At 42.6% G+C, this 25,800-nt stretch overlaps 1 protein-coding gene across 2 annotated transcripts in view; it reads right to left on the bottom strand.

Moving 5' to 3' along the window:
* The window catches only part of Hdac8 (histone deacetylase 8), a 264,674-nt gene that overhangs the window by 25,579 nt on the left and 213,295 nt on the right, over positions 1-25,800 (bottom strand). Inside the window, exon 11 of one of the 2 annotated variants that reach the window (XM_041644502.1) lies at positions 15,411-15,449. The exons of the other annotated variant lie outside the window; for it this stretch is intronic. Within the exon in view, the coding sequence (XP_041500436.1) occupies positions 15,427-15,449 (23 nt within the window). The 3' untranslated portion in view covers positions 15,411-15,426. Of the gene's footprint in view, positions 1-15,410; positions 15,450-25,800 lie in introns of those variants that run through there. 2 annotated transcript variants of the gene reach the window in all.

The raw sequence follows: 25,800 nt of genomic DNA, 5'->3' as shown, positions 1-25,800 counted from the left end.
CGTTTAAGCCTAAATTTCAACAAAATCAAGTTAAGGGGGAAAAAAAAGTATGACATTCCAGAAGAAATCACTGTGAAGGTAAATATTTAAAAATTAATGAATGATCTATTTACATCTTCAAAAATGTGTAGTAAATATTTAGAAAGATACATAGGTTAGGCTCAAAGCTGTGCGTAGGCTCTTTTCTTTTAAGATTTCTTTTTATTATTTTTAAAGCATGTGTATGTGTGTGTATGCATGCGGGTATGTGTACACGGATGCGGGTGCCCACTGAGGCCAGAGGTCTTGGAGCTGGAGTTACAGCTATCTTCCCAGCCCCTTTATTTTAGATTCTTTACATCTATTGTCCCTCTGCTCACACATCTGGAGTCAGGTCTCTGGTCAGCACGGATCTCTCCAACAGCACTTATTCAGGTATGTTTTCTTTTTGTTTTTTTGAGACATTGTCTCTCATGAAGGCCTGAGTGTTCTGAAATCTTTTTTTAAAAAATAAGATATTTTTAAAAGAGCAGCTCTATTCCCTTGCTTCACCCCCCCCCAGAGCATAGCTCCACCAGGTCATATCTTTACCTCCAATGAGAGAGAAACCCCCAGCTGGGCAGGATGGCACACACCTCACATTCGCTGCTCCATTACCCTGGCTTACTTTCCCTCCCCGCTCATCCCCCCACTCTTCCCTAATAGTCCCCTTCTATCTTTAGACCTTCAATCCAGATTCTCAAATTAGATATTTCTTTCTGAGTTTGGCATCTGTTACTCATCATCATAATCCTCAGTTTCATTCATTTTTCTTCAAATCACAGGATTTTATTTTTCCTTATGTTTAACTAATACTCTCTGGGCATATTTTCTTTATTCATCTGTTGATGCATACTTAGGCTGATGCTGGCTATTATGAATATGCTGCAAAAAACAGGGAGGTCCAGGTATCTCTATGGCATGCTGCCTTTAAATTCCTTCGAGTGAATACTCAGGAGTGGTATTCATGGATCATATGGTAGATATTTTAAAAATATTAAGTATTTGTGTGTGCATAACATGTATTCATGGGCGTCAATGCCATGAAGTGTGTCTGGAGGTCAGAGGACAACTTTGGGAAGTTGATTCTCTCCTTCTACCTTTATGTAGCCTTGGGGCATGAAACTGTGGTCAGCAGGCTTGCCCATAGAGCAGTTCTAGTTTTAGGTTTTTGGAGAGACCTTTGTACTGATTTCACAATGGTTGAAGTCATTTACATTCTTACCATCAGTGTCTAAGGGGTTCTTTACCCGGCATCTTCACCAGCCTTCGTTGGTTTGTGCTTTTTGTTTATTTTTGTTTTTGGAGACAGGGTCTCACTAGGTAGCTCTGGCTGTCCTGGAACTCACAGAGGCTACACGTGATCCTGCCTCTCAAGTTCTGGGCTTAAAGCTGCTTGCTACCATGCCAGGCTTACGTGTTTTCTTGATGATAGCCTTTCTGACTGGAGTGAGATGGCCTCTCAGGGTAGTTTTGATCTGCATTCTATGATGGCTAAGGATGTGGAACACTTTACAAAAAATACTTACTGGCCATTTATACTTCATCTTTTGCAAAAATGTCAGTTTAGTTCATTTGTCCATTTATTGATTGGATCGCTTGTTTTTTATGTTAAATTTTGTGAGTTGTTTATACATTCTGGCTATTAATCCCCTGTCAGATGAATAGCTGGAAAAGATTTCCTCCCACTTTGTAGGCTGTCTCTCCTCTCTGATAATTGTTCCCTTTGCTATGCAGAAGCTTTTTAATTTGATGTGATTCCATTTGTCAGCTCTGCTATTATTTCCTGAGCTATCAGAGTCCTGTTCAGAAAGTCATTGCCTGTGCTTAGATCTTCAAGTGTTTTCTCTAGTGTTGGTTTCCTGGTAATGTCCTTTGCAAGGAAAAAACTGTGAGTTTTGATGAGGTCCAATTTATTTTTCCTTTGTTGCTTATGCTTTTAGTGTCATATCTAAGAGTACATTGCCACATCCAAGGTCCTGAAGATTTTACTCCCATGTTTTCTTCTGAGTTTTATAGCTTGGATTCTTACAAAACTGTGATCTCTTTCAAATTTATTTGTTCTTCTCCTGTGAGATAGGGGTTCAACTTCATTGTTTTGCGTGTGGAAACATAGTTGTCTCAGTACCATTTGTTGAAGAGCTTGTTTGAATGGACTTAGTAAATCTATTCAGAATCAGTTGGTTATATTGTGTTACATTATTTCTATGTTATCTGTTTTGTCTCATTGTACCTCTATACCTGGGCTTATGCTAGTATCATAGTATTCTGGTTGCTACAGTTTCTTAATAATTAAAGCATTAAAAAAATAAGTTCTCATTATGTAGTCTTGTCTAGCTTAGAGCTGTCCATGTGGATCAGGCTGGCCTCCAGTTTACAGTGATCTGCCTGTTTTTGCCTCCTGAGCGCTGGAATTAAAGGCGTGCACCACCATGCCTAAGTGTACCAAGTTTTTTGTTTGTTTTTTACTGGCGAGTATGAGTCCTCCAATTTTATTTTTTCTTTTCAAGATAATTTTGACTATTCAAGGTCCATTGAGATTACATATGAACTCAAGGATGGAATTATGCAAAACAGTCATTTAACATATAACAGAGATTTTTAAAATAGAGATTGGCTTTACTCTTAATGCTATTGGCACCTTTCCAATCGTTTTTTCTATGAGTTTGAGTTATACACCGGATGTCTCTCCACTTGAATTTCTTGAAAGACAGCATCATTTTATAGTTTTGGTACACAGGTCCTTTTGCTTGAGTGTTTCATTTTGTGAGTATTTTTGTGAGTAAATTCCCTTCTTTTCTTTTGAGACAAAGTGAAATACTATGTAGCCAAGGATGACCTTGAACTTTGGACCCCCACCCCCACCCCCGTCTCTATTTCTCCAGGCAGGACTTACAGTTGGGCATCAGCATGCCTGACTGTTACGGTGTTGGGAATCCTACCCAGGGTCTCATGCATAAGCGAGCACTCTATCAAATGAACCATATTGCTGGTCTCTAGCATTCTTTTCTTTTCCTTTCTTTTAAAAACTGTTTCTTATTTGCTGGGAGTGGTGGCACACGCTTTTAATCACAGCACTAGGGAGGCGAGACAGGCGTGGTCGTTTGTGAGTTCAAGGTCAGTCTGGTCTACACAGTGAGATCCTGTCAAATTATCTATCTATCTATCTATCTATCTATCATTTATTTATATGCATGCACATGCGCATATCTAGGCTAGAGGTCAGTTTGAAGTTGTTGGTTCACTCCTTACATTATGTGGATTCCGAGAACTGAACCCAGGTCTTCAAGTTTGGCAGCAAGCGCCTTGGCCAGCTGAACCATCTTGCCAGTCAAAGTGTTCTCTTTGCATAGTTCATCGCTGGTGTATAGAAGCACAACTGATGTTTGGTTGTTAACCTTGTACCCTGTAACTTCGCTGGATTCACTTGCTGGCTCTAGCAGTTTTGTTGCGGGGCAGTGATTTTACTTGTAAGGGAAGTTGAGAAAAACCTTGAATGTCCGGCAGCTGGGGACAGGTTAGATAAACTTGGGAGCATCTATGAATGTGACTAAGACAGCAGTTAGGCCTTACATTTTGGGGATGTCAGCGTTGTCATAATTAAAGCTGAGTAAGGTAGCTCCTGTTTTCTTTTAAATTAAGTACTTAAGCCGGGCGGTGGTGGCGCACGCCTTTAATCCCAGCACTCGGGAGGCAGAGGCAGGCGGATCTCTGTGAGTTCGAGACCAGCCTGGTCTACAAGAGCTAGTTCCAGGACAGGCTCCAAAACCACAGAGAAACCCTGTCTCGAAAAACCAAAAAAAAAAAAAATTAAGTACTTACTTCATTTTTTATTAGTATTTTAGGTAAATATACAAAGTTCTAGGCTTTATTACAGTGTTTTCATACATGTCTCATTCTAGTTAGTTCTAATCTGTTTCCCTCCTGCACTGCCGTCCTCCATGCTTCTTACTTCTCTCCAGCTGGCTGCTTTTCTTCCTCCAGTTAGCTCCCTCGTCTGATTCCCTGTCACATGTGTCCCATAACCCTCCTGCTCTATCCTTAAGATCTCTCCTTCCCTTCCCATGATTCCTTTCTAGTTCCAACACACACACACACACACACACACACACACACACACACACACACACTTAGGTTCCAGATATAAGAGGAAACATGCTGTGAGTATTTCTCTAAATCTCATTTATTTTGTGTGACATAATGATCTCTGGTTCTTTCAATTTTCCTGAAAAGTGTAATGATTTCATTTTTCTTTTTGGCTACATACTTTTATGTATCTGTTCATTGTGTACATGTCCCACATGGTCATTATCTCTCCATCTGTTGATAGACACCTAAGCTGGATTGATTCTTGACAATGGTAAAAAGGGCATCAGTAAACCTGGACGCGCAAGTCTCTCTGTGGTGTGTTGACTGAGAGTTCTGTGGCTCTGTATCCAGGAATGGTGTAACTTAGAGATATGGCACTTCTATTTTTGTGTTTTGGAGAGAACCTCCACCCTGCTTCCATAGTGGAGGTACCAGTTTACATAAGCACCAACAGAAAACAAGTGTTCATCTTTCCCTTTACCCTCACCAGAATTTGTTCTCATTTGTTTTCTTGATGACACATTCTGATTGGGGTAAGATGGAATCACAAAATAATTTTAATTTGCATTTCCTTAATGGATCAGAGTGCTGAACGCTTTTCAAAACGTTTATTGTTCATTTGTGTTTCTTCTTTTGAGAACTGTCTGTACAGTTCATTAGCCCATTTATTAACTGTACGATATCTGTTATTATTTATTTTTTTGAGGCAGGGCCTCACTTTATCTCTCTTGCCTTTACTTCTCACGTGTAGAATATAGGCATAAGCATGTGATGTAAAGTTAACAATAATTTTCTCTTATTCTGTTGGCTGTTTCTCCAGTCTGGTGATTATTTCTTTTGCTTTGTAGAAGTTTGAAAACTTTATATGATTTCACTTGTTAGTTCCTGGAATTGTTTCTTATGCTATTGGAATATCAAGGTAGCTCTTTGTGCATTGGTGTGGAAAAGCCACATATAGTGTGTAATTTTTTAAAATTGATTTTTTGTTGAGCTCTACATTTTTCTCTATTCCCCTTCCTGCTTCTCCCCTCCACCTTCAACCCTCACCCAAGGTCCCCATGCTCCCAATTTACTCAGGAGATCTTGTCTTTTTCTATTTCCCATGTAGATTAGATCTATGCAAGTCTCTCTTAGGTCCTCATTGTTGTCTAAGTTCTCTGGGATTGTGGTTTGTAGTCTAGCTTTCTTTGCTTTATGTTTAAAAACCACCTATGAGTGAATACATGTGATAATTGTCTTTCTGGGTCTGGGTTTCTTCACTCAAAATAATGTTTTCTAGCTCCATCCATTTTCCTGCAAAATTCAAGCTGTCATTATTTTTTTCTGCTGTGTAGTACTCCATTGTGTAAGTGTACCACATTATCTTTATCCATTCTTCAGTAGAGGGGCATTTAGGTTGTTTCCAGGTTCTGGCTATGACAAACAAAGCTGCTATGAACATAGATGAGCACATGTCCTTGTGACATGATTGAGCAATCTTTGGATAAATACCCAAAAGGGGTATTACTATGTCTTGAGGAAGGTTGTTTCTTAATTTTCTGAGAAATCGCCACACTGACATCCAAAGGGGCTATACTCTGGTTTCTCTTCAGATCGCATAAATCTTTTGCCTTTTACTATAGTATGTAATTTAAAGCAAAAAATCAGGTCACAGGGGGTAAGGTGGCACTTACTTTTAATCCCAGCACTCAGGAGGCAGAGGCAGGCAGACCTCTGTAGATTCAAGGCTAGGCTGGTCTACAGAGTGAATTCCAGGACATCTAAAATTACACTTGAGACTCTGTCTCAGAAAACAAAATCAGATCACAGAACAGTATAAATTCAGCTATGTACAATTTACTTCATAAGTATTATTGGGCACCAAACTATATGCCGTGCAATATGCCAGGAACTGGGGCTACATTTGTGTACAAAAACAGATAAAAATAATTTTCCCAGTCAGGTGTTGTGGTTCATACTTGTAATCCCAGCACTTGAGAGATTGAAGCAAGGGGATTTATATGAGTTTTAGGACAGTGTAGATTGCAGAATGAGACCCCCATCTCAAAACTCCAAAAGGGGGTGGTAGCTGGAGACGTGGTTCAGCAGTTAAGAATATGTACTACTCTTGCAGAGGACCCAAATTTGGTTGTCAGAATCCAAGTTGGTGGCTCATACCTTAACTCTAGCCTCAGAGGGAAACAAAACCTTTTGTTTCTATGGACACCTATACTCATGTGCACATGCTCCTACACACACACACACACACAGACAGACAGACAGACACACACACACACACACACACACACACACACACACATAATATTTTAAAAACAAAACCCTGAACAACAACAGCAAAAACTCTTCCCTGTCCTTATGGGGCTGGCATTGCAGCTTGATTGTTTCCTGCGAGTGACAGCATTGTGCATATGTGACTTGTTCATTTTGGCACTGGGTCTCAGAAGGCTCCTTATTTCTGTTCACATGGCAGTCAAAGCAAGCTTTTCATGATTCGAATCTGATCAAACCACTTCTTTTATTTTTCTTTATTTTTTAGACAGAGTCTTTATAGTTTTAGATTGACTTCAAACTCATGGCAGTCTTTCTGCCATAATGTTCCAACATTATAGATATGAGCCACCACACCCAGGAAGTCAGTTTTCTTTTTTAGCCTTAATTTATTATTATTATTATTATTTTCTAAAGTCAATAAGTTTTTTATTAAAGGGATTTTTGTATGTGATTCTTTCACTGTCTGGCCTTTGTTTTTCATATTCTGGGTTACATAAGGTCATTTTTATGTATGTATATAGATGCACTTTGGGCATATTCTCCCTAATACCCTGTTGTCCTTCTATTTCTCACCCCTCGCATTCCTGGTAGTCCCCTTTTCTTTCACTTTCATTTCATCTGTACATACATATTATGTATCTGTATGAAATCTAAGAACTACAAATGAGAGAAAACGTAATATTTGTCTCTCTGAGACTGAATTTCTTTGCTTAATAATAGTTTTCAGTCATAACCATTTTCTGGCAAGTGACACAGTGTCATTTTTCTTTAAGGCTGGAAAACTTCCATTGTGAATATAAACTAAATTTTCTTTATCTGTTTCTCTCTTGATGGATACTGTGCTGGGCTCTGGAGCTTAGCTATTGTGATTAGTGGTGTGATAAGCATTTTTGTACAATGATCTCTGTGGTATGCTGACTTGGAGTCCTCGAGGTACAGAGCCAGGAGTGGTGTAGCTGGGTCATATACTGTTACCATACTGACTTCCACAGGGGCTGCACTAATCACATTCCCGCTAGCAGTGTAGAAAAGGAACTTTTGTCTGCCTCTTTGCCTGCACTTGTTCTTCCTTGCTTTCTTGATAAAGACTTTTAATTTGCATTTCTCTGATGTCTAGTGGTGGTGAATGCTCTTCATGTTTATTGGCCATTTGTACTTACTTTAAAAATACACGTTGCCTATATGGATGTGTATGAGTATATGTGCGCGGGCGAGTGTGTGTGTGTGTGTGTGTGTGTGTGTGTGTGTATACACCAGATTAGCCAGCTGGAAGCTTCAGGAGCCTCCTGTCTCCGCCTCTAATCTTTCAGTAGGAAAACTGGGATTACGGATTTGTGCTAGTATGCTTGGTTTTATGAGGGTTCTAGAGATTCTCATGCTTGAATGGCGTATGCTTTACTCCCTGAGCCATTTCTCCAGCCCTGTATTGATCTCTTCAGAACTGTTTGCTCATTTCATTAGCCTATTGATTGTTTGCATTGTTTTGTTGTTGTTGTTGGTTTTTTGAGACAGGATTTCTCTGTAGCTTTGGAACCTGTCCTTGGAACTAGCTCTTATAGATCAGGCTGGCCTCAAACTCACAGAGATCCGCCTGCCTCTGCCTCCCAAGTGCTGGGATTAAAGGTGTGTGCCATCACCGCCTGGCTGTCTAATTTCTTGTTGTTGAATTCTGTATATTCTTTATAGAGTGTAGTTATGAATGCAAAGCTTTCTGTCCTGTTCTGTAGGTTATGTCTTCATTCAGTTATTTCCTTTGCTGTGCTAAAGCTTTTTAATTTCGTGAGGTCTTCTTTGTCCGTTATTGCTCTTATTTCCTGAGTGACTGGAATCCTCTTCAGAAAGTCCTTGCTTATGATGATATCTTGAAGGCTTTTCTCGATCCCTTTCTTTATTGGTTTTAAAGTTTTAGGTCTTATATTAAGGTCATTAGTCCATTTTGGGTTGGTTTTTCTCCAGAATGAGAGGTGGAGATCTGTGTTCAACCTTTTACACGGAGATATCCAGTTTTGCTAGCACAGTTTGTTGAAAAGGATCATGATGGTTAATCTCAATTGTAAACCTGATGAGATTCAGAGCCACTTGGGAGACAGGTCTTTGGGCATGTAATGGGACCAGCTGTCCCAAACTCCTGCTACTGTCATTTTCCCGAAATGATGGACTATAATCTTGAGCTGTGAGCTAAATGAACCCTTCCTTTCTTATGTTGCTGTGATCAGGCTATCTGACCACATCAACAGCAAAGTGACTAAGATAAGGCTGGTTTCCAACCAATGTATATTTTTTGGCAAAATAAAAATGTATATATTTATAAAAAATCAGGTGATTATAGCTATATGAGTCTTCTATTCCATTGGTCTACATGTCTGAGTATTTTTTTGTGTGCTAGTACCATGCTGTTTGTGTAGGTACAACTTGAAATCAGGTATGGTGGTACCTCTAGCATTATTCTTTTTGCTTACGATTGCATTGGCTCACTGGAAATACAACTGACTTTGCCATAAACCTCATCGAAGCAGGGTGTGTAGGAAAAACTATCAATAATCTGCTAAGTACAGCAACAAGTGTGGTGTTACATACTTCTTTTTGTGGTGTATGTGTCTCTCTGTGCATATGCATATTTGTGGGTGGGGCACTCATCACATGTACACACATGCAGGCTAGAGCCTGCTGTTGGGATGTCTTTACCACTTCTCTAACTTTTTTGAGACAGGGTCTTTTTTTTTTTTTAAAAAAAAAACCTCTTATTTTCCATACCAATCCCAGTTTCTTCCCCCTCCCATCCTCCCACTCCTCCCACCTTCTCCCCACCCCACCTCCCATCCACTCCTCAGAGAGGGTGAGGCCTCCCACGGGGAATCAACAAAGTCTAGTATATCACTTGAAGCAGTTTCAAGGCCCTTTTCCCTGTATCTAGGCTGAGCAAGGTATCCCTCCATAGGGAATGGGCTCTAAAAAGTGAGTTCATGCACCAGGTATAAATCGTGCTCCCACTGCTAGTGGCCATACAAACTGCCCAGGGCACACAACTGTCACTCACATTCAGAGGGCCTAGTATGGTCTTAGGCTGGTTCCCCAGGTGTCAGTCCAGAGTCAGTGAGCTATCACTTATCCCCATCATGGTTTTGGTCCCCTTGCTCATATTATCGCTTCTCCTTCTCAATGAGTGGCCTCTAGGAGTTTGGCCCAGTGCTTAACTGTGGATCTCTGCATCTGCTTCCATCAGTTGCTGGATGAAGGTTCTAGGATGGCAATTAAGGTAGTCATCAAGCTGACTGTAGGGGAAAGTTAGTTCAGGCCCCCTCTCCATAATTGCTTAGGGTCTTAGCTGGGGTCATCTTTGTGGATTCCTGGGAGTTTCCCTACTGCCTGGTTTCTCATTAACCCCACAATGGCTCCTTCTATCAAGGTATCTCTTTCCTTGATCTCCCTCTCTGTCTCTTATCCAACTGGATCTTCCAGATCCCTCATGTTCTCCTCCCTGTTCCCTTTTACCCCTCCCTGCAACTGCCAATTTACTAAGGAGATCTTTTCTACTTACCTTTCCCTAGGGTATCCATGCATATCTCTGTTAGGGTTCTCCTTGTTTTTTTTTTTCTTCCTTTTTTAACAACAACAAAAGAATGCTCTTGCTGTGTGGTGGTGGCAAATGCCTTTAATTGCAGCACCCTGGAGGCAGAAGCGGGCGAATTTCTGTGAGTTTGAGGCCGATCTGGTTTATAGAGTGAGTTCCAGGACAATCAGGACTGTCCCACAGAGAAACCCTGTCTTGAAAAACAAAACAAAAACCAAAAAAAGAGAGAGGGTCTTTTTTGTTGTTTTGTTGTTTGTTTGTTTTTTTTTCAGGTCAGGGTTTCTCTGTATAACATTCCTATTGTCCTTGAAACTAGCTCTGTAGACCGACCAGGCTGGCCTCGAACTCACAGAGATCTGCCTGCTTCTACCTCCTGAGTGCTGCTGGGATTAAAGGCATGTGCTACCACTACCCGTCAAGACAGGGTATTCTACTGAGTCAGAAGCTTGTCATTTTGATTATGCTTGCTGGTCACTGCGTGAGTCTTCAGGAACCTCCTGTCTTTGCCTTCCCGTGTGGGGATTACAGACAGACATGCACCACCACGCCTAGCATCTCAACCAAATTAAAAAAGGAGAGAGTGTAGTATAATGCAACCTACTTCAACAGTGATCAGTTTTCACATCTTGTTTCGTCTATTCCCCTCAGCATACATTTTCTCCTCCAGAGTCCTTAAAACTGAGCCCAAGATATATTATTTCAAGTGTCAACAGTTTTCTTTGTATCTGTAGCAGATGAGACTTTAAAAAAAACCCTAAACCAACAAGTTGTTATTGTGCTTTGCAGATCGTTGACAGTTTTTTCCTTCCTTTCTTTTTCCTTTCCTCTCTCCTTCCTCCTGTCTATTTCTTTTCTTTCTTCCTCATTCTTCTTGTTTCTTGCCTTTTTTCTTTTTGAGATGGAGTCTGTAGCTCAGACTGATCTCATACTCACTATATCCGCAAGGATGATGTGAATTCCTGGGATTACCGAAGTGTCTCGCTGTCTAGGGTTTATGTAGTGCTGGGGCTTGAACCCAGGGTTGCATACATCTAGGCAAGACTCTGTCATCTCAGTTACCTTGTCAGTCCCCTTTCCCCCTTTAGCTTTCTTTCTTTTTCTTTAAGGAGACACAGTCTTGTGGTATTGCCTAGACTAGCTGGAACTCCCAGGCTCAAGTGATTCTCCTGCCTCAGTCTCTTGAGTGACTGGGGCTGTAGGCATGTACGACTGTACCTGAGTGTTATTGTTATTTATTGTTAACGTCTGTGCCCCTCACAGGCAGTTCCCTCCCTGGAGGGAGGGCCAGGGAGTATATTTGATAGATATCAAACTAAGCTTCCAAGAGAGTGGGTTACTTGGATAACGTTCCAGAGCTAATGGGTGTCAGAGAGAGGCTCAAATGTAGGCAGTATGAGATGTGTTGCTTGCCGAGGCTCTACTGGGCAGCTGTGGGCCTAGCACTGAGCATGTGGTGTAGGACCTGCCCATGGCAAATACATCAAGGGAATGGCTGCAGAAACTGTCTGCCAAGGGCTTCAGTCTGATGGCTGCTTCCTTTCCTTTCCTTCATTCTCCTCATCTTCCTCTTTTTATATCTTCCCTTTTCTGTTGATTGACAATATTTGATTTTCTAATGAAGAAATATTTCTGCCCGAGAAAGTCTTTTAAATATAGAATTGGAAATATACTGCTCTCTCTGTGACAGCTCACAATGAATGTGGTGGAGGTACAGCCACTCTCCCCAAAGGTAAGCTGGCTTGGGAATTTTCCCTTGGCTTTTTTCTTATTTTTAAATTTTATTTATTTACTTTCTCAGGGACCAGGTAATACATTCACATGGTTAAAAAATCAGAAGGTACAAAAAGAAACAGTGCAAGTCTACCTCACTTCCCCAGCCACTTGCCACCTGGTTTCCCTGCCTGGAGGCAACTGAAGTGTCCCAGTTTCTTGTGTATTTTTTCAAAGATGTTTTATGCAAATACATGCATATCCAATATATATATATATATATATATATATATATATATATATATATATATATATTCTTTTTCTTCAGTGGTGGGAATTGACTCCAGGGCTTCACACACATATATTCTTTTTAAGATGGCTGTGTTTCTTAACCCTCGAGTTGTAGACATAGCCTAAAGTTTTCTTATAGTCTCTTTGGCCCTGGTGTGTGCCTGGGGGCTAGTGGAAGCCCTCATATGCACAATATTTGGGCTTTGGTTGAGACAGGCTCCCATACAGCCCAGGCTGGTCTTGAACCACTGCTTCTACCTCTCAGGCACCGCGGTTAAAGGCATGTGCTACCACCCACAATTTTGGGGGCTCTTTTCAGATGCTCCCATCTTTGAAAAGTCGGTAGCCCCTCACAAGAGCCCATGAAGCACAGAAATACTTTGCTCTACTTTCCATGTGCAGAAAGAGACTCGGCAAGGCCAAGCACCTTACTGAAAAGCACAGGAACAGTTGGTGTATTTGTGGTAGGGTGAGGGCTGGGAGTAGTGTGTGGCTTCATCCAGCATGGACTTTGTAGTGGCAAGAAAGATGTTTACTCCAAAGTCAGTTTAAAAAATATTCTAGTGACACTAGTGTGGGGCTGTGGAAAAAAGTAAGGGAGCTTGCAGTTCTGGCTGGAGTTGTTCTCTCCCACTCACTACTGGGCAAGTCTCATCAGTTTGGAGCCTCAGTTTTCTCATCTCTTAAAATGGGTGCAATACCTCGCCAGCAGGAAAGAGAATGCCATACTTCCAGTAGAAATGGCCTATAAGAAGGGGTGCGTTCTAATGCTTGCCTCTTGTTTGTCGTTAGAGTCACTAGGTCTGAACTTAGTTTTACAGTAGCCAGGTGGACAGCAGCCTTTGGCTGCTGGGAGGGCAGGCTCACACCAGGATACACTTGCCTTGGAGCCCATTTCTTCTGGGTCTGTGCTCAGAGTCTCCTGGGCAGTAAGAACAGCCCCTAGGCTGAGCACAAGTCTGCACTGTGGGAGGTTCCAACTGACTTTGATCTTTATCTCACCGGCTTGAAAGACCATTTGCAAAAATTTAAAATTTATCCTGACAATTTCATACATGTACATAAATGTATCTGGATCACATTCACCCCATCACCTTCTCTTATTCCCCCATCTCCTCCAACTGAACCCCTTCTAACAAACAAGTCTCTTCCTACCCTCATGTCTTTTTTTTTTTCCCTTGGCGACTGAGTTTAATTAGTGTTGCTTAAACAAGCAATTCATTTTTAGCTTATTACTTGATTTGTGGGACTAGGGGTGAAACCCAGGGCCTTTTGGATAATAGGCAGGCATTCTACCACTGAACTATACCCAAACCTATTATTATTCTATTGTCAAACTAAAATGTAATTCACTAGAGGAAATCTGAAAAAATAGAGAGAAAAAAACTCAAAGGCAAAACAAAGCATCTTGTAATTTCCTAGTCCCAGCTGATGCTCTGATGCTTTTCCTCATGCCTTCATAATTCCGGACAGAGCTGGTCTTAGCCTGCTGTGTTGCTTTGGTGGATGATGGGTCTACCTTTGGGTATTTCAATTTTCTTTTGTAAAGTTTAAGTGATTCCTGGTTTTACCTGTCGTTCTTTTTAATCTAATGTTTTCCTCTTTTCCTTCTCTTCTTACCTCTCTTTTGTCCTCTCTTCTCCTGTTTTTGATGTGTTAGGGGACAGAACCCAGGGCCTTGTGTGTGCTGGGCACCTGGCCTGCCACGGAACTGCACTCCAGGCTAGCATATCCTATAGGAATGCGATCAATGTCAGCCTGGAGGCCCCTGCACTAGTGTCCATTCTGTCCTGGCAGAAGCCCATTCTGTTGGGCCAAAACTGAGGCCAAGCTGGTTCTCAGGTAGTGCCAGCCTGGCTAGGCTGCCTTGGCACCCCCAGAATCTTCTTCCCCCATTCTCTCCATATTGGAGGCATAACTTTGACCAGGTCCATTCTCACTGAGAAGGCCATAGGGCACTAGCTAGCCGTTGTTTTTTACCAGGCGGTTGCCTTCACAGGGACTTTGGAGGTAGGCCCCCTTGAAAGGACTGCAATGGGAACCTAAAAGTGGGATAAACAAATCTTTGAGAGGGCCAACCTTGGCACCAGCGCATTCAGCACCTCCCAACTCTTCAATTCTTTGAAATCCCCATTCTTTGCAGTGTAAGCCAAACTGCCTTAAGGCCAGAGTGTATAATTAGAATAGTGGACATTTGAAGTGACTGGTACTTCTTGTCCACCAGACACCCTCACTGTTTAATAAAAGCACGGCTATTCCCAGCTCAGGACACACTCAGGGCTTTCTCACTCCCTTCTGTGGAATGCTCTTGCTTGCTTACTTGTTTGCTTGCTTGGGGAAATTCAAGTTAAATATCCCTTCAGACATGCTGCTGGGGGCCTGTGGGCTGCGCCAGTTGCTCTCAATTTGGCTTTGCGCATGTATTTGCTTTTTCTTCCCTTTGCCCAAGGCCAGGTCTGGGTTGTGCTTGTGTCTCTTAGACTTGTCACAGTGGTTGAGAGAACTTAATAAATATTTGGTCAATCGGCTTCTAAAATCATACTGAATGGCTGACTTTTCATCACCATTGCACCATCTCCCCGGGTTACACCAGTCAGCGGTCATGCGTCTCAACTATCTACACCTGAGACGGAAGTGGCCTGTCTAACGCATGGAAACGCCCCCTGAGACCTTGTGTTCCTACCCCTGAATCTTTGGCAGGGCAGGCGCCTCCTCAGAGTGCAACAGTCTCCTTTTCATGGACACAGAGCCTGTAACCTTGCACCTTGTTTTTCATGGACAGGCCCTAGCACGTGACAGAGTGTGTCATCTGGGCAGGGGATACACTAGTTCCCTACGAGGGTCCAAGTTTTAGGGTGGGAGTCCTAGGCTGGCCAGGGCAGAATATGGAAGTAAGAGGGTCATGTCTGACCTTTGGTGACAGGAAAAGTCCAGAGGTGTGTGCCGTCAGTGGCAGTTTACAGTGAGAAGAGCGAGGCAGAGCTAGGTTTTGAAAGATTTTTATTAGAAACAACATGAGTGCACAATAGTAAAACAAAAGTGGCAAGACTCCTCTTCCCCCCAGTCTGCTGAGAGCACCCCCCACAGGGCTCTACCAAATGGCGCTGGGGTCTAAACCTGCCTGTCTGCTGCACCTCATCCCACTTTCCTGCAGTTTGTGACTTGTCCCCTTTAAGAAGATAAAAATACTCCCCCCCCCAATTTGCTTAAAAATAATTTTGAAACATTAAAAACGGCATTTGTGTGTGTGTTTTAAAATAAACACTTTAAACATTGGATATCTTCCTGGCTCTGGGGTGCCTGCCTCCTCACCCCAGGAGGCCAGCTGCCACTTGGTGCCCCTTGGAAATTTTCAGGAAGTAATTTCTTCCAAATTTCCCCTGCAGTCACAAATTCCACAAACTGCTTGCATCAACACACTGTCTTCATTATAGGCACTGCTTCCCAGCTCTGGAAATCCGATCTCTTTTTGTCAACTAGACCACATGCTTCAGATTCCCTGCAAACAGGAGAGAAAACAGAACTCAAATTCAGGTAACATATATGAATGACATACCTCAATGGAGCTGCAGAGAAGAAAAGAAGTGGTTATATTTTGGGGCCAGTTCTCCTGCTGAGAATGAGTATGTGGTGACCCTTTTTATGTGAATTAAGCCTTAAATGATGAGGGACAAAGGGCCTAGATACTCTTGTTATCCTAGAAAGCAGTATACAAATCAGGATTTTTGATCACCAGCTGACTGCTGAGACCGGGTGGGTTCAGGCCAATCCAGATCAATCGTGCAGTCGATCCTAGTCCAAATGTTTTTAGACACACACACACACACACACACACACACACACACACACACACACACACGTACGTGTCCAGATAATACTTTTCAGAGTTCACAGTTAACTGCATCAAATCTTCCTCTACCCCAACCTTTCTATCCCCCTTAGCAGGGCACAACCCTTCTGGCATTTTCTCTTGTGGGACCTATGCAGTATGGAGTCAAGAAAGGTTGGGTCAAGAGTGCTGCTGGAAAAGCATTACACAGAACCCGGCTCTAAAAGTGCTCAGTTTGTTCACTTGCTCCTTGCTCAGTCTTCTCTTTGCTCCATTTCCTTGAGCAGAACACCAGAGTTCAAGTTCTACTTCCTGCTTGTCCTTGAAACAGGAAGGATACTGTTCTCCTTTAAGCATCAGAAGCTACAGGGTGCCTCACGCCAGCAGGCATACAGTGGATGGAGAATGACGGATGAGTGGAGAGGGAGAAGGAGGTAATCAGAAAAAAAACCCAGTAGCTTTTCTAAAAATCGTACTTAGGTTTTGGTGCTGGGGATCAAATCCCGATCCCTGTGAGTGCTAGGAAAGCGGTCTACAATTGAGTTCTACTTTTGTAACTTTAAAATTACAGTAAAATTGACTTTCTCAATGCACAGACCTGATTCTGAACATATATATTTGTTCATGATACAGAAGATTCCTAACCCTTAAAGCCTTCAGCGCCATTTTTTAGAAGTCACATCCTTCTGCCTACCTGGCAGCTACTGATGTCTTCTCTGTCATTATAGTGTTGTCTTTTCAAGAGTGCCATATAAGAGCCGGATGGTGGTGGCACACACCTTTAATCCTAGCACTCAGGAGGCAGAGGCAGGTGGATCTTTGTGAGTTCAAGGCCAGCCTGGTCTACAGAGTGAGTTCCGGGACAGCCACGGCTACACAGAGAAACCCTGTCTCGACCCCCCCACCCAAAGAATGCCATATAAATGGAAGCAAGCACTACAGATCCATAGGAAGTTGCAAATAACAGCAACAACAAACACCATAGTAAGGGGAGGACCCATGGAGCCTTCACCAGCTTTTTTCCAATTAGCATCTTACATGATTGTTGTTCACATCAAAACTAGGAAGTTGACATTCGCGCAATTCATAGATATTATTCGTATTTCATGAATCTAACTTGTATTATATGCTAATAAGTATATAGTTCTATCCAATTTTCTCACAAGTGTAGATTCATATAATCTTTATTCCAAACATGACTCAGAACTGTGGTATCTCATCCCTGCTCTTCCTACCCTTTTAAAACCCAGTCATTCCCATTCTTCCCCCTTCACCTTCTCTAAGCCCTGGTGACCATTAATGTTCTTCATCTCTAAAACAGTTTCATTTCTAGAATGTTACATAAATGGACTATTATAGTACATAAAATTTTGTGACTGCCATTTCCACTGCCCTTAAGATCTATCCAAAGGGGGGATAGAGAAGGTTATAAGGCTGAATATGATCAATGCATATGGTACATATGCATGAAAACGCCAGTGAAACACATTATTTTGTATAATTAATAAATGTAAAAAGCCCATCCAAGTTGCTGTGTGCACGAAATACCTGTGCCTGTGGCACAGTCTGTTTAACCCCCACCCACTGAAGGAGAACTGAGCTTTCTTGCTATTATGAATAAAGTTTCTATTTCACATACAGGGTTTTGAGTAAACACAGTGTACATTTAATTGTTTTTTTTTTGTTTTGTTTGAGCCAGGGTTCCTCTGTGTAACCCTGACTGTCTTAGAACTCACTCTGTAGACCAGACTGGCCTCAAACTCAGAGAGACCTACCTGCCTCTGCCTCCCAAATACATTTAGTTTTATAAGAAACTGTCGAAGTGTTTTTCAGAGTCACTGTGTCATTTATACACTTGCCAGGGATCTGGTTCCTCCACACCCTTGCCAGCATGCAGAATTGTTTGTTTTGCCTATTCTGATGGGTATATGGTGCTATCTTGTTGTGATCTCATTTTGATGTCTCCTAATAGTTAATGATGTTAAACATCTTTTATGTGTTAATTTGCTATTTGTATCTCCCTTTTTATGTCTTATGCCCATTTTTTAATTTGCAGTTTTTCTACTGTTGAGTTTGGAGAGCTCTTTGTATGTTTTAGATACAAATCTGTTGTTGGGTATATGATTTGCAAACATTTTATCTCAGTACATTTGTTATCTCTGCATTCTGCTAGCAAGTCTTTTGTAAAGCTAAAGTTAATTTTTGATGAGGCCAAATTCAGCAGTTTTTTTCTTATATTTTGGATCATGTTTTTGGTGTTGGAAACTAACTCAAAATCCTTGGACCATGCCTGATTCTTTATGTCTTTGTTCATGCCCCTTTATGTCTTATGGGCTGCCAAACCTAACTTCAAGATTTGCCTGAGTTCTCTCTCCTTTCTCTTGCACTACCGTAACCTCTGCCACATCTCTTTCTTCAGGTCACTGCCTCAGCCTCTTCACTGACGCTTCTCTTGATTGTAGGGCTGCTTCTTGCTCACTGCCAAATGTGGCCCCACCCCTGACTATCTGGGAGTAAAGCCTAAAGCTTTATCTAGACAGGACTTCATACGTAGGCCCTGTCCATACATGAGAGCCTCTGCTGAGGACACCCCATGGGGAACCCCACTACGGAAGCAAGGATCCCTCCATTTGTAAGTGTAGCCAGTGCTTGGGGAATAAATGAATCCATGAAAGGATAAGACTCTGGGTCATTGTGATTTAGCCACAGATGACCACAGAGAGGAAAGGCTGGTGCTGTATTCTATTACACCTGACTTCGTCTGTCATTACATTTGGAGGCAATTATGTAAAACAGCAGAAATTATTTCCACCAAAAGTGGATGATGAGCAACGTTGAATTTGGGTAACCAAAAATATGTAAGCTTAAATAATGCCCATTGTTTTTCTCCCGATGTCCAGCTTTTCTAGAAGTAGGTGGTAGCCTGACAAAATTCTAAGGCCAACACAGTTTGAGGCCTGGGAGACAGTGCAAGGGAAAGTTCCAAATAGAACTAACTCAGAGACATCTTGAGGTTAGGCTTCAGATTAGAGAGAGCAAACCTAGATGCCCAGAGAGCCAGAGAATCTAGTGCATGTGAGCAAAATCCAACTAGGGCAAGACATGGAGCTGTTATGATGCTTTTATCATTTTCCCACCTTGAATCATGACCAGTATAATAAATACTTTCATGCTGGGTGTGGTGATACACACCTTTCCTCCTAACACTTGGGGTCAGAAGCAGGCAGACCTCCCCATTCGAGGCCAGCTGGTCTAAACAGTATCACAGAGCAACTAGTGATACATTGTAACATGAATGGGGCCTGCTTGTTGTTGGGGTTTTGCCCCTCCTGGTACCCCCAGCTGTTTAGCCCCAAGGAAAATCACACATAGGTCTCTATAAATAAGCTGATTGGTCCATTAGCTATAGCCTTTCACTGGCTAACTCTCACATCTTAATTAACCCATTTCTCTGATCTATGTTAGCCATGTGGCTCACTACCTTTTTTCAGTGGGGCAGATCACATACTGCTGCTTTGGTGGTCTAGGCAGGAGTGGGAGGAATCAGCTTCCCCCTTCCCAGAATTCGCCTGCTGTCATTACATCATTTCTACTTCCTGTCTGGTTTTCCCGCCTATATTTCCTGCCTGGCCAATCAGCACTTATTTAAAACATGATTGACAGAATACAGACAATTCTCCCGCACCAATACATAGTTAGACTGTATCTCAAAAACGCTTTCCTTTTTTGGTCAGCTACTATAAAAATAAAGAAAACTAACAGAGTGTGAGCAGAAACCCATGCTTGGCCTAGAGTGAGACATACAAATGGGAGGGATAGGGTTTGTGGCAAACAAGATGCACATGCCAAGTGGATCCAGCCATTCTTTACTAGGCAGGCATAGAGGCCCCAGGAGTCTAGATTTGTTCATTTCCCAAGTGAAGACAGAAATACATATTTTAATGCAAAGTATCCACAGTGTTAAGTGTGGGTTACTGAAAATTTTGAAGATATGAATAGTCAAATTACTTTTGGAAGCAAAATGTAGCCTGTGAGCTGTTCATAACTTCTAGTTTACACTCAGGACACTCCATTTCCTTCTCAATATTCTGGTCTGGATAATTAGTTATACTAAGTCTTCACCTCTGATATACAAGAAGACCTTCAGAACCGAGACTCAGGAGGCCTGGGTTCTTTTGATTCATTGGTTCATTCTTTCTGCTTTTCTGAGACAATGTCTTGCTATGTAGCCCAGACTGGCCTCAAACTAAAGCTTCTCCTGCCTTAGCCTCTCAAGTCCGCTGACAGACTCATTTGCCTATCCAGCTTTTCAGTGAACATATATGTAGTGGTTCCCTTGTGCTATGTCCCTTGCTAGGTGCTAGTAAGCTTTTTTCTTAGTCTTTCCTTTTTAATTAATAGACTTAGAGCAGTTTCAGGTTTGCAGAAAGACTGAGCAGGGTGCACCCAACTAATGCAAAACGTTAATGGGAGAAAAGGGACATGTACAGTGCTTCCTGAACTTCCTGATCCCAGTTGATCCACTCACCTACTGAAAGTCCTCTTGGTTACTTCCATGTTTGGATGATTATGAATAATGATCAATATGCTCTAAACATTCATGTACAGCTTTTTTTATGGACATGAGTTTTAACTTACTTGGGCAGATACCAAGGAAGCCATTGCTGGATCACACAGCAAGACTGCTTAGTTTTGGCACAAAGTGGTAAACTGTCCTCCCAATGGGCTGCACTATTTTATGTCCTCACCAACAAAGACTGAGAGTTCCCGTGGCTCCTTGTCTCCTCCAGCACTTGGTTTTGGCAGCATCTGTTCGAATAGGTGTGCCGTGCTATCCTGTTGCTTTAATTTGCAGTTCCTTTGTGGCACACAACGTTGACCATCTACCCATACACGTTCTTGCCATCTGTATATCTTGCATGAGCTTCTTTTCAGATCTGTTGCCATCTCCAATTTGGGTTCTTTGTTTTCCTATTGTTGAGCTGGTTCTTCATATAGTGAATATATTCTCCAGCCTGAGACTTGTCTTCTATGATTATTTAGTCTTTTTAAATATAGACTAGTGTTGTCCAAAAAAGCTTTCTGGGAAGGTGGAAACGTCCTGCCACCCAACGAGGTAGCTCATAGTAGTGAGCACTTAGAATATAAACACAGACCACTGGTGTTTTTGTCCCTCTGTCATGGCACTGACTGAATCGAGATTTTGTTTCTTCCTCTGTTTATAACCTTCCTCTTCAATCCATTATTAAGTCCTGCGATTCAATTCCAAAACAGATGGCGAATCCATGCACTTCTCCCCCTCCACTACTGTTACATCTCTGAACCACGACTACCCTTTGCATGGAGAGCTCTGGTAGCTTTGAAGCTGGCTCCCTGATTCTCTCCCCATCCCCTATACTCAACTATGTATTAGACAGGTATTTTTATTAGTGCTCAGGTCAGATCTCATGAGTTCTAGCCACATGGGCTTCTTGTATGGCCTGAACACAAGTCTCCCCTTACAGGGCATGCCCTTCCTTCAAACTTGCCATTCATTCTCTCTGGATGCTGTCCTTGGATAGTCTAATATTTGACCCATCTCATCACTTCCGTCACCTTGAGTCCACCGGTTTGAACTGAAAAGTCACGTCTGAGGGGCCTTAGGAACACCCAAGTTAAATAGCCACCCCAGTCACTTACTTCTCTGCCACGTGGTCCTGTTTTCTTTTCATCGACGCGCCCAGCACACTAGAAGCATCCGTGTTGCTTTACCTGTTGGCAGCCTGTCTCTCCCCAAAGGCTCTTTGCAGGTGGCAGCAATGTCCACCGTGCTCACTTCTCTGTCGCCAGCATCCTTTACAGAGCCTGGCACCCAGCAGGGGCACAAGTCCCAGTCACTGAAGGAACTAATGCCTGTAGAGCCATGCGGCAGCTGATTGAGTAATTTCATCCTCAACTCAGAGGCTGAAACTTGGCTCATTCCTCTTAAGGACCTTATTATAAACATGGTTGAGGCAAGCAAATACATGGCAATAAGTGGAGACTCAACATTTTGGGCTGGGTGACAAATGAGATTTTAGACCTCTTTTAAGTTAGTACAAATTAATTTTACAAAAAATGGGGTTCAGCTGGGTACAGTGGTACACGCCTTTAATCCCAGAATTTAGGAAGCAGAGGCAGGCAGAGCTCTGTGAGTTTGAGGCCAGCTTGGTCTACAGAGCGAGTTCCAGGACCACTAGGGCTGTTATACAGAGAAAGCCCTATCTCGAAAAACCAAAAAGAATGGGTTACTTGCCAGCGTCATGGTGACACTTTCATATATGAGCATAATGTACTTTTATTATACTCACTCTCGTTACCTCTTCTGTTCCCTTTCCCAACAAATAATTGCGAAGACAGTACTATAGCAGGCTGGAGGAACGCCAAAGTGACCCTTGGAGCGCTGGAGGCAGAATTGCCCCTCAGAGGAACAGAGGGTCTCACAGCAGATGGCATTGTGGAGGGCAAAAGGGAAAGAGGTTGCAGGCTGCAGGAATATAGTAGTAAGTATATAGACAAGCACAAGGTTTTGTGGCCAGAGCTCAGGATGGTAGGCAAGGAGAGAGTGAAGTGGCTGGGATTTTAGTGAGGAGAGGGGTGACTTGTATGATCTAGAGTGGGTTTTCTAGTTGATGACAGTTGTGAGGGTCTTTCTCTTAACTGGGGGCAATGGTAGCCCAACAGTTCTTACTTTTCTTAAAAGAAAATGAATTATTACTGCTGAGTCATCCTCCAGCCCTCTTTTGAGATGGCATCACTTTATAGGCCAAGATGTCCTGGAGTACACTGAATTAGCTGAGACTGGCCTTGAACTTGGAGCAATCTTCTTGTCTCAGCCTCCAGAGTGCTAGGATGAGAGACAGCACACCTGGCTCAGTCTGAAGGAATTCTATCCAGCCTTGGGCATGTTGCTGACACGAAGGGCTCATTTAATTTTTCAGCTGGCGATTGTCAACTGTATTGCTTGCCTTGGGATGTCAATCTTTCCTGTCATCAGAAAGCCTTTCAATGTCAATTCTGTAGAATCACCATTTGCCACTTGTCATTCTCTCACCTGAATTAGAACCTGGGGTTGTGGATTAATCCCACCAGGCTTCCGGCACTTCCCAGCTATCAGCACTTAAAGCCCATTACCCTGTGACTTAGGGTGCTCTGCTCAGCTTGCGAGGCACCACGGCAGGCTCAAATGGAATCGAAGCAATTTCTAAATAGCCTATGATTCATTTTTTCTCCCCTCCTGTGCCTAAATCTGCTGGCTCTATGCGGAGGGATGGGCACAAGTAACTGTAGGGGTGACATCACAGGAGTGGGCTGTGTGTCTGCCAGGCAGCAAGTGGAGCTGGCCTCAGCAGTTGTCCATCTATTGGGCTGGGTGATTGCCTCCCAGGCATTTGGGAGTCACAACTCCCAGCTTCTCTTGTCCATGTTCCTTCTCCACATTTTTCTCCAGAAAAAAATTCTGTGCTGGGAAATTAAGGATAATAGGAATAACAGAAGTAGGAAGGATAATTCAGCTTTACATCTGTATAATGCTTTAGAGTTTCAAAATGATTTGCTCCACCCAAACACCAGTGGGAAATGAAGCTGAGATTTTCAGCTTCAACTGGAGACAAACTTTTGCGGTCTTATACAAAATATTAATATCTACTACTCACTTCAAGGCATATTCTAGCTAGGCCTTGCATGCTACTAGAAGGTCTGAGACCCTCTTCAGCATCTTGGTGCTTCCTAGAAGATGGATTCAAGGGGACAAAAATGGTCTGGCAGGCCAGTCTCTTATCCATGCCATCCTGTGGTAGCCAGTAAGTAGTGCCAGTCTCAGCAATGCCAGCTCCTTTTGCACACCCTGGTTTACAGTCCCATTGGCCCCAAGACCTTTACTAGAGCCAAAGGCATGGCCACTAACTATGGAGCCTTGAAGACAGGGTGTGTCATGAACATCTGGAAGTCCCGACCGGAGTAGCTCAAAGGCCTATGAAGGAAAACCCACAATTCAGGTCACAACATCCATGCTGTGAATCTTGAAGGGAAGGGCCACTGAGCTATGAACAGCTGAGGAGTGGGGTGGAGGGATTCTTTTCTTGGAGGAGCCATAAAAATAGTTTCTAAGCAGTCTCATGTTTACTCTGTGATCTTCCAGTACCTGGTCCCAGCATGGCTTGCTGTCCCTGATGCTCTACTGTCAGGCTCAACACAACAAGTCTACTTCCATCTAGCTTTCTGCCCTTGATCCTGTCCAGCATCATAGCTACCAACCTGGATGCCAAAGGGCTGGTCCTCTCAATTTGACATTAGATTTCAATGCCACTATTTTTTTAGGGGGGGGGATTGAGGCAGCAAGCCACCATCCAAGAATGGCAGGTGCTCCTGCTATTGTAGTTCATAGCTGCCACCACCACCATCACCACTAAATGAAGTCATATGATGCAAGGCAAAATTACAGGTGTGGTTAGTGGCATGAAAATGTCATTTTTTGTAAACCAATATGGTTATACTCAGGCCATTCTTTCCGATGGCAATCTTGGTGGCATATAAGAGTTACCCCTTTTGTGGCTCAATCTGTAAACCATATCTGGCAAGTGACAGGCATAAGAGGCAGCCAGTCACCACCTCCAAAACCAAATGAGGCTTTCCAGAACTTGTTCTGCTTACAGCGTGTGTGTGTGTGTGTGTGTGTGTGTGTGTGTGTGTGTGTGTGTATGGCTTGGCACACGTGTTATATAGTGGATTAAGGATCACCTCTTCAGCTTGGGACTCCTTCCTCTCTGGTTGACTGATTTTTCAATTGATTTGTATTTATTAGCTAATGAAATTAAAGTTGTAAAAATGATAACAGAAACACAATAAATCTCCCCCACAACTGGCTGTTTCCGTGTCACTATGGTGCATTCCTCACTTTGATTACTTCAAAGTCTATTATTTTGTTCTCAATTATTCTGTTTTTCTGGCACTGGAGAAAATCAATTTGTTTTATTTTCTCTTATTCATGCACTCAATTATGCTCTTCGGGCACATTTAATCACTTTGATGTTTTCATTTTATGGCCCGTCTCTAGGCACTTCAGCTGCTTTGCTGCCAACAGGCAAGCAGGACTAATTTGCATGTCACAATAGACTTGAAATTCTAACTCAATTTAGAAATCTTTATGAAATCCCCTTCCAAAACATGCTTGGAGCTGCAAGGAGGCAGAAGGATGTGGGCAAACCAGGACCCATAAAGATGTTTCTCTTTCTCAAAAGGTTGTGACATTTTGGTGCTGGTGGTGTTGGAATGTCCCCATTCAGGTAGAGCAGAGGAGTGCAGGGGACTGCAAGTCTGTGGAGTCTGTAGCAACTTTTTAGAGAGACTCCTTTATCAGTTGCCCCCAGGCAGCCAGGCTCTGGAGCAGGGCCTGCTACTTCTGCAATCAAATGACTCTCAGTGCTTGGTGCTGAGCTCTAGACAGCTCCCAACCTCAGATGGTTAAAGGGTCTCTGTGTAGACCAAAAATTGTCAACAGCTGGACATTCCAGAACTCTGAGAGCCTTACCTTATTTTCTCTAATAAATGCCTAGCTTCCTTTCGCTCCTCGCTCATTTGAGCACTAGGAGCTGGAGGACGCTGAGTGCAGTATTATGCTTTAGGCATATGCTTTGGGAAAACAAACGCAAAAATGTTTCAACATATTGGCACTGCCGGCTGCTTTTGAAAAAATTTTGATTTGTTTTGTGTGATAATCAGCTTCACCAGGCAGAAGAATAAAATGTCTATTTCCTCTTTTAAGTTTGAGCATAATCCTCACCTTTCCAGGTGGAATCCCATCTCCCCCTCACCCCCCACTTTCATCTTGTGTGGCCTAGATTAACCTCAGAAAGCCTCGGGTTTTTCACCTATTGAATGGAAATAGTAAATACTCCAGAGACAGCTGTACTTCTCAGCTCAACACTGCCAGGAGCTTTATCATATTTACATGCCACAACAGAAACCTTTCTTATATAAACTTATTTTAAACAGCTTCATCATA

The sequence above is a fragment of the Microtus oregoni genome, unplaced genomic scaffold (genome assembly GCF_018167655.1).
Source record: "Microtus oregoni isolate MIOR12 unplaced genomic scaffold, Mior012 000097F_ref0000449, whole genome shotgun sequence".
Classification (NCBI taxonomy): Eukaryota; Metazoa; Chordata; class Mammalia; order Rodentia; family Cricetidae; genus Microtus; species Microtus oregoni.
The sequence above is the reverse complement of the archived record's forward strand: the minus strand, read 5'-3'. Positions and strand labels throughout refer to the sequence as shown.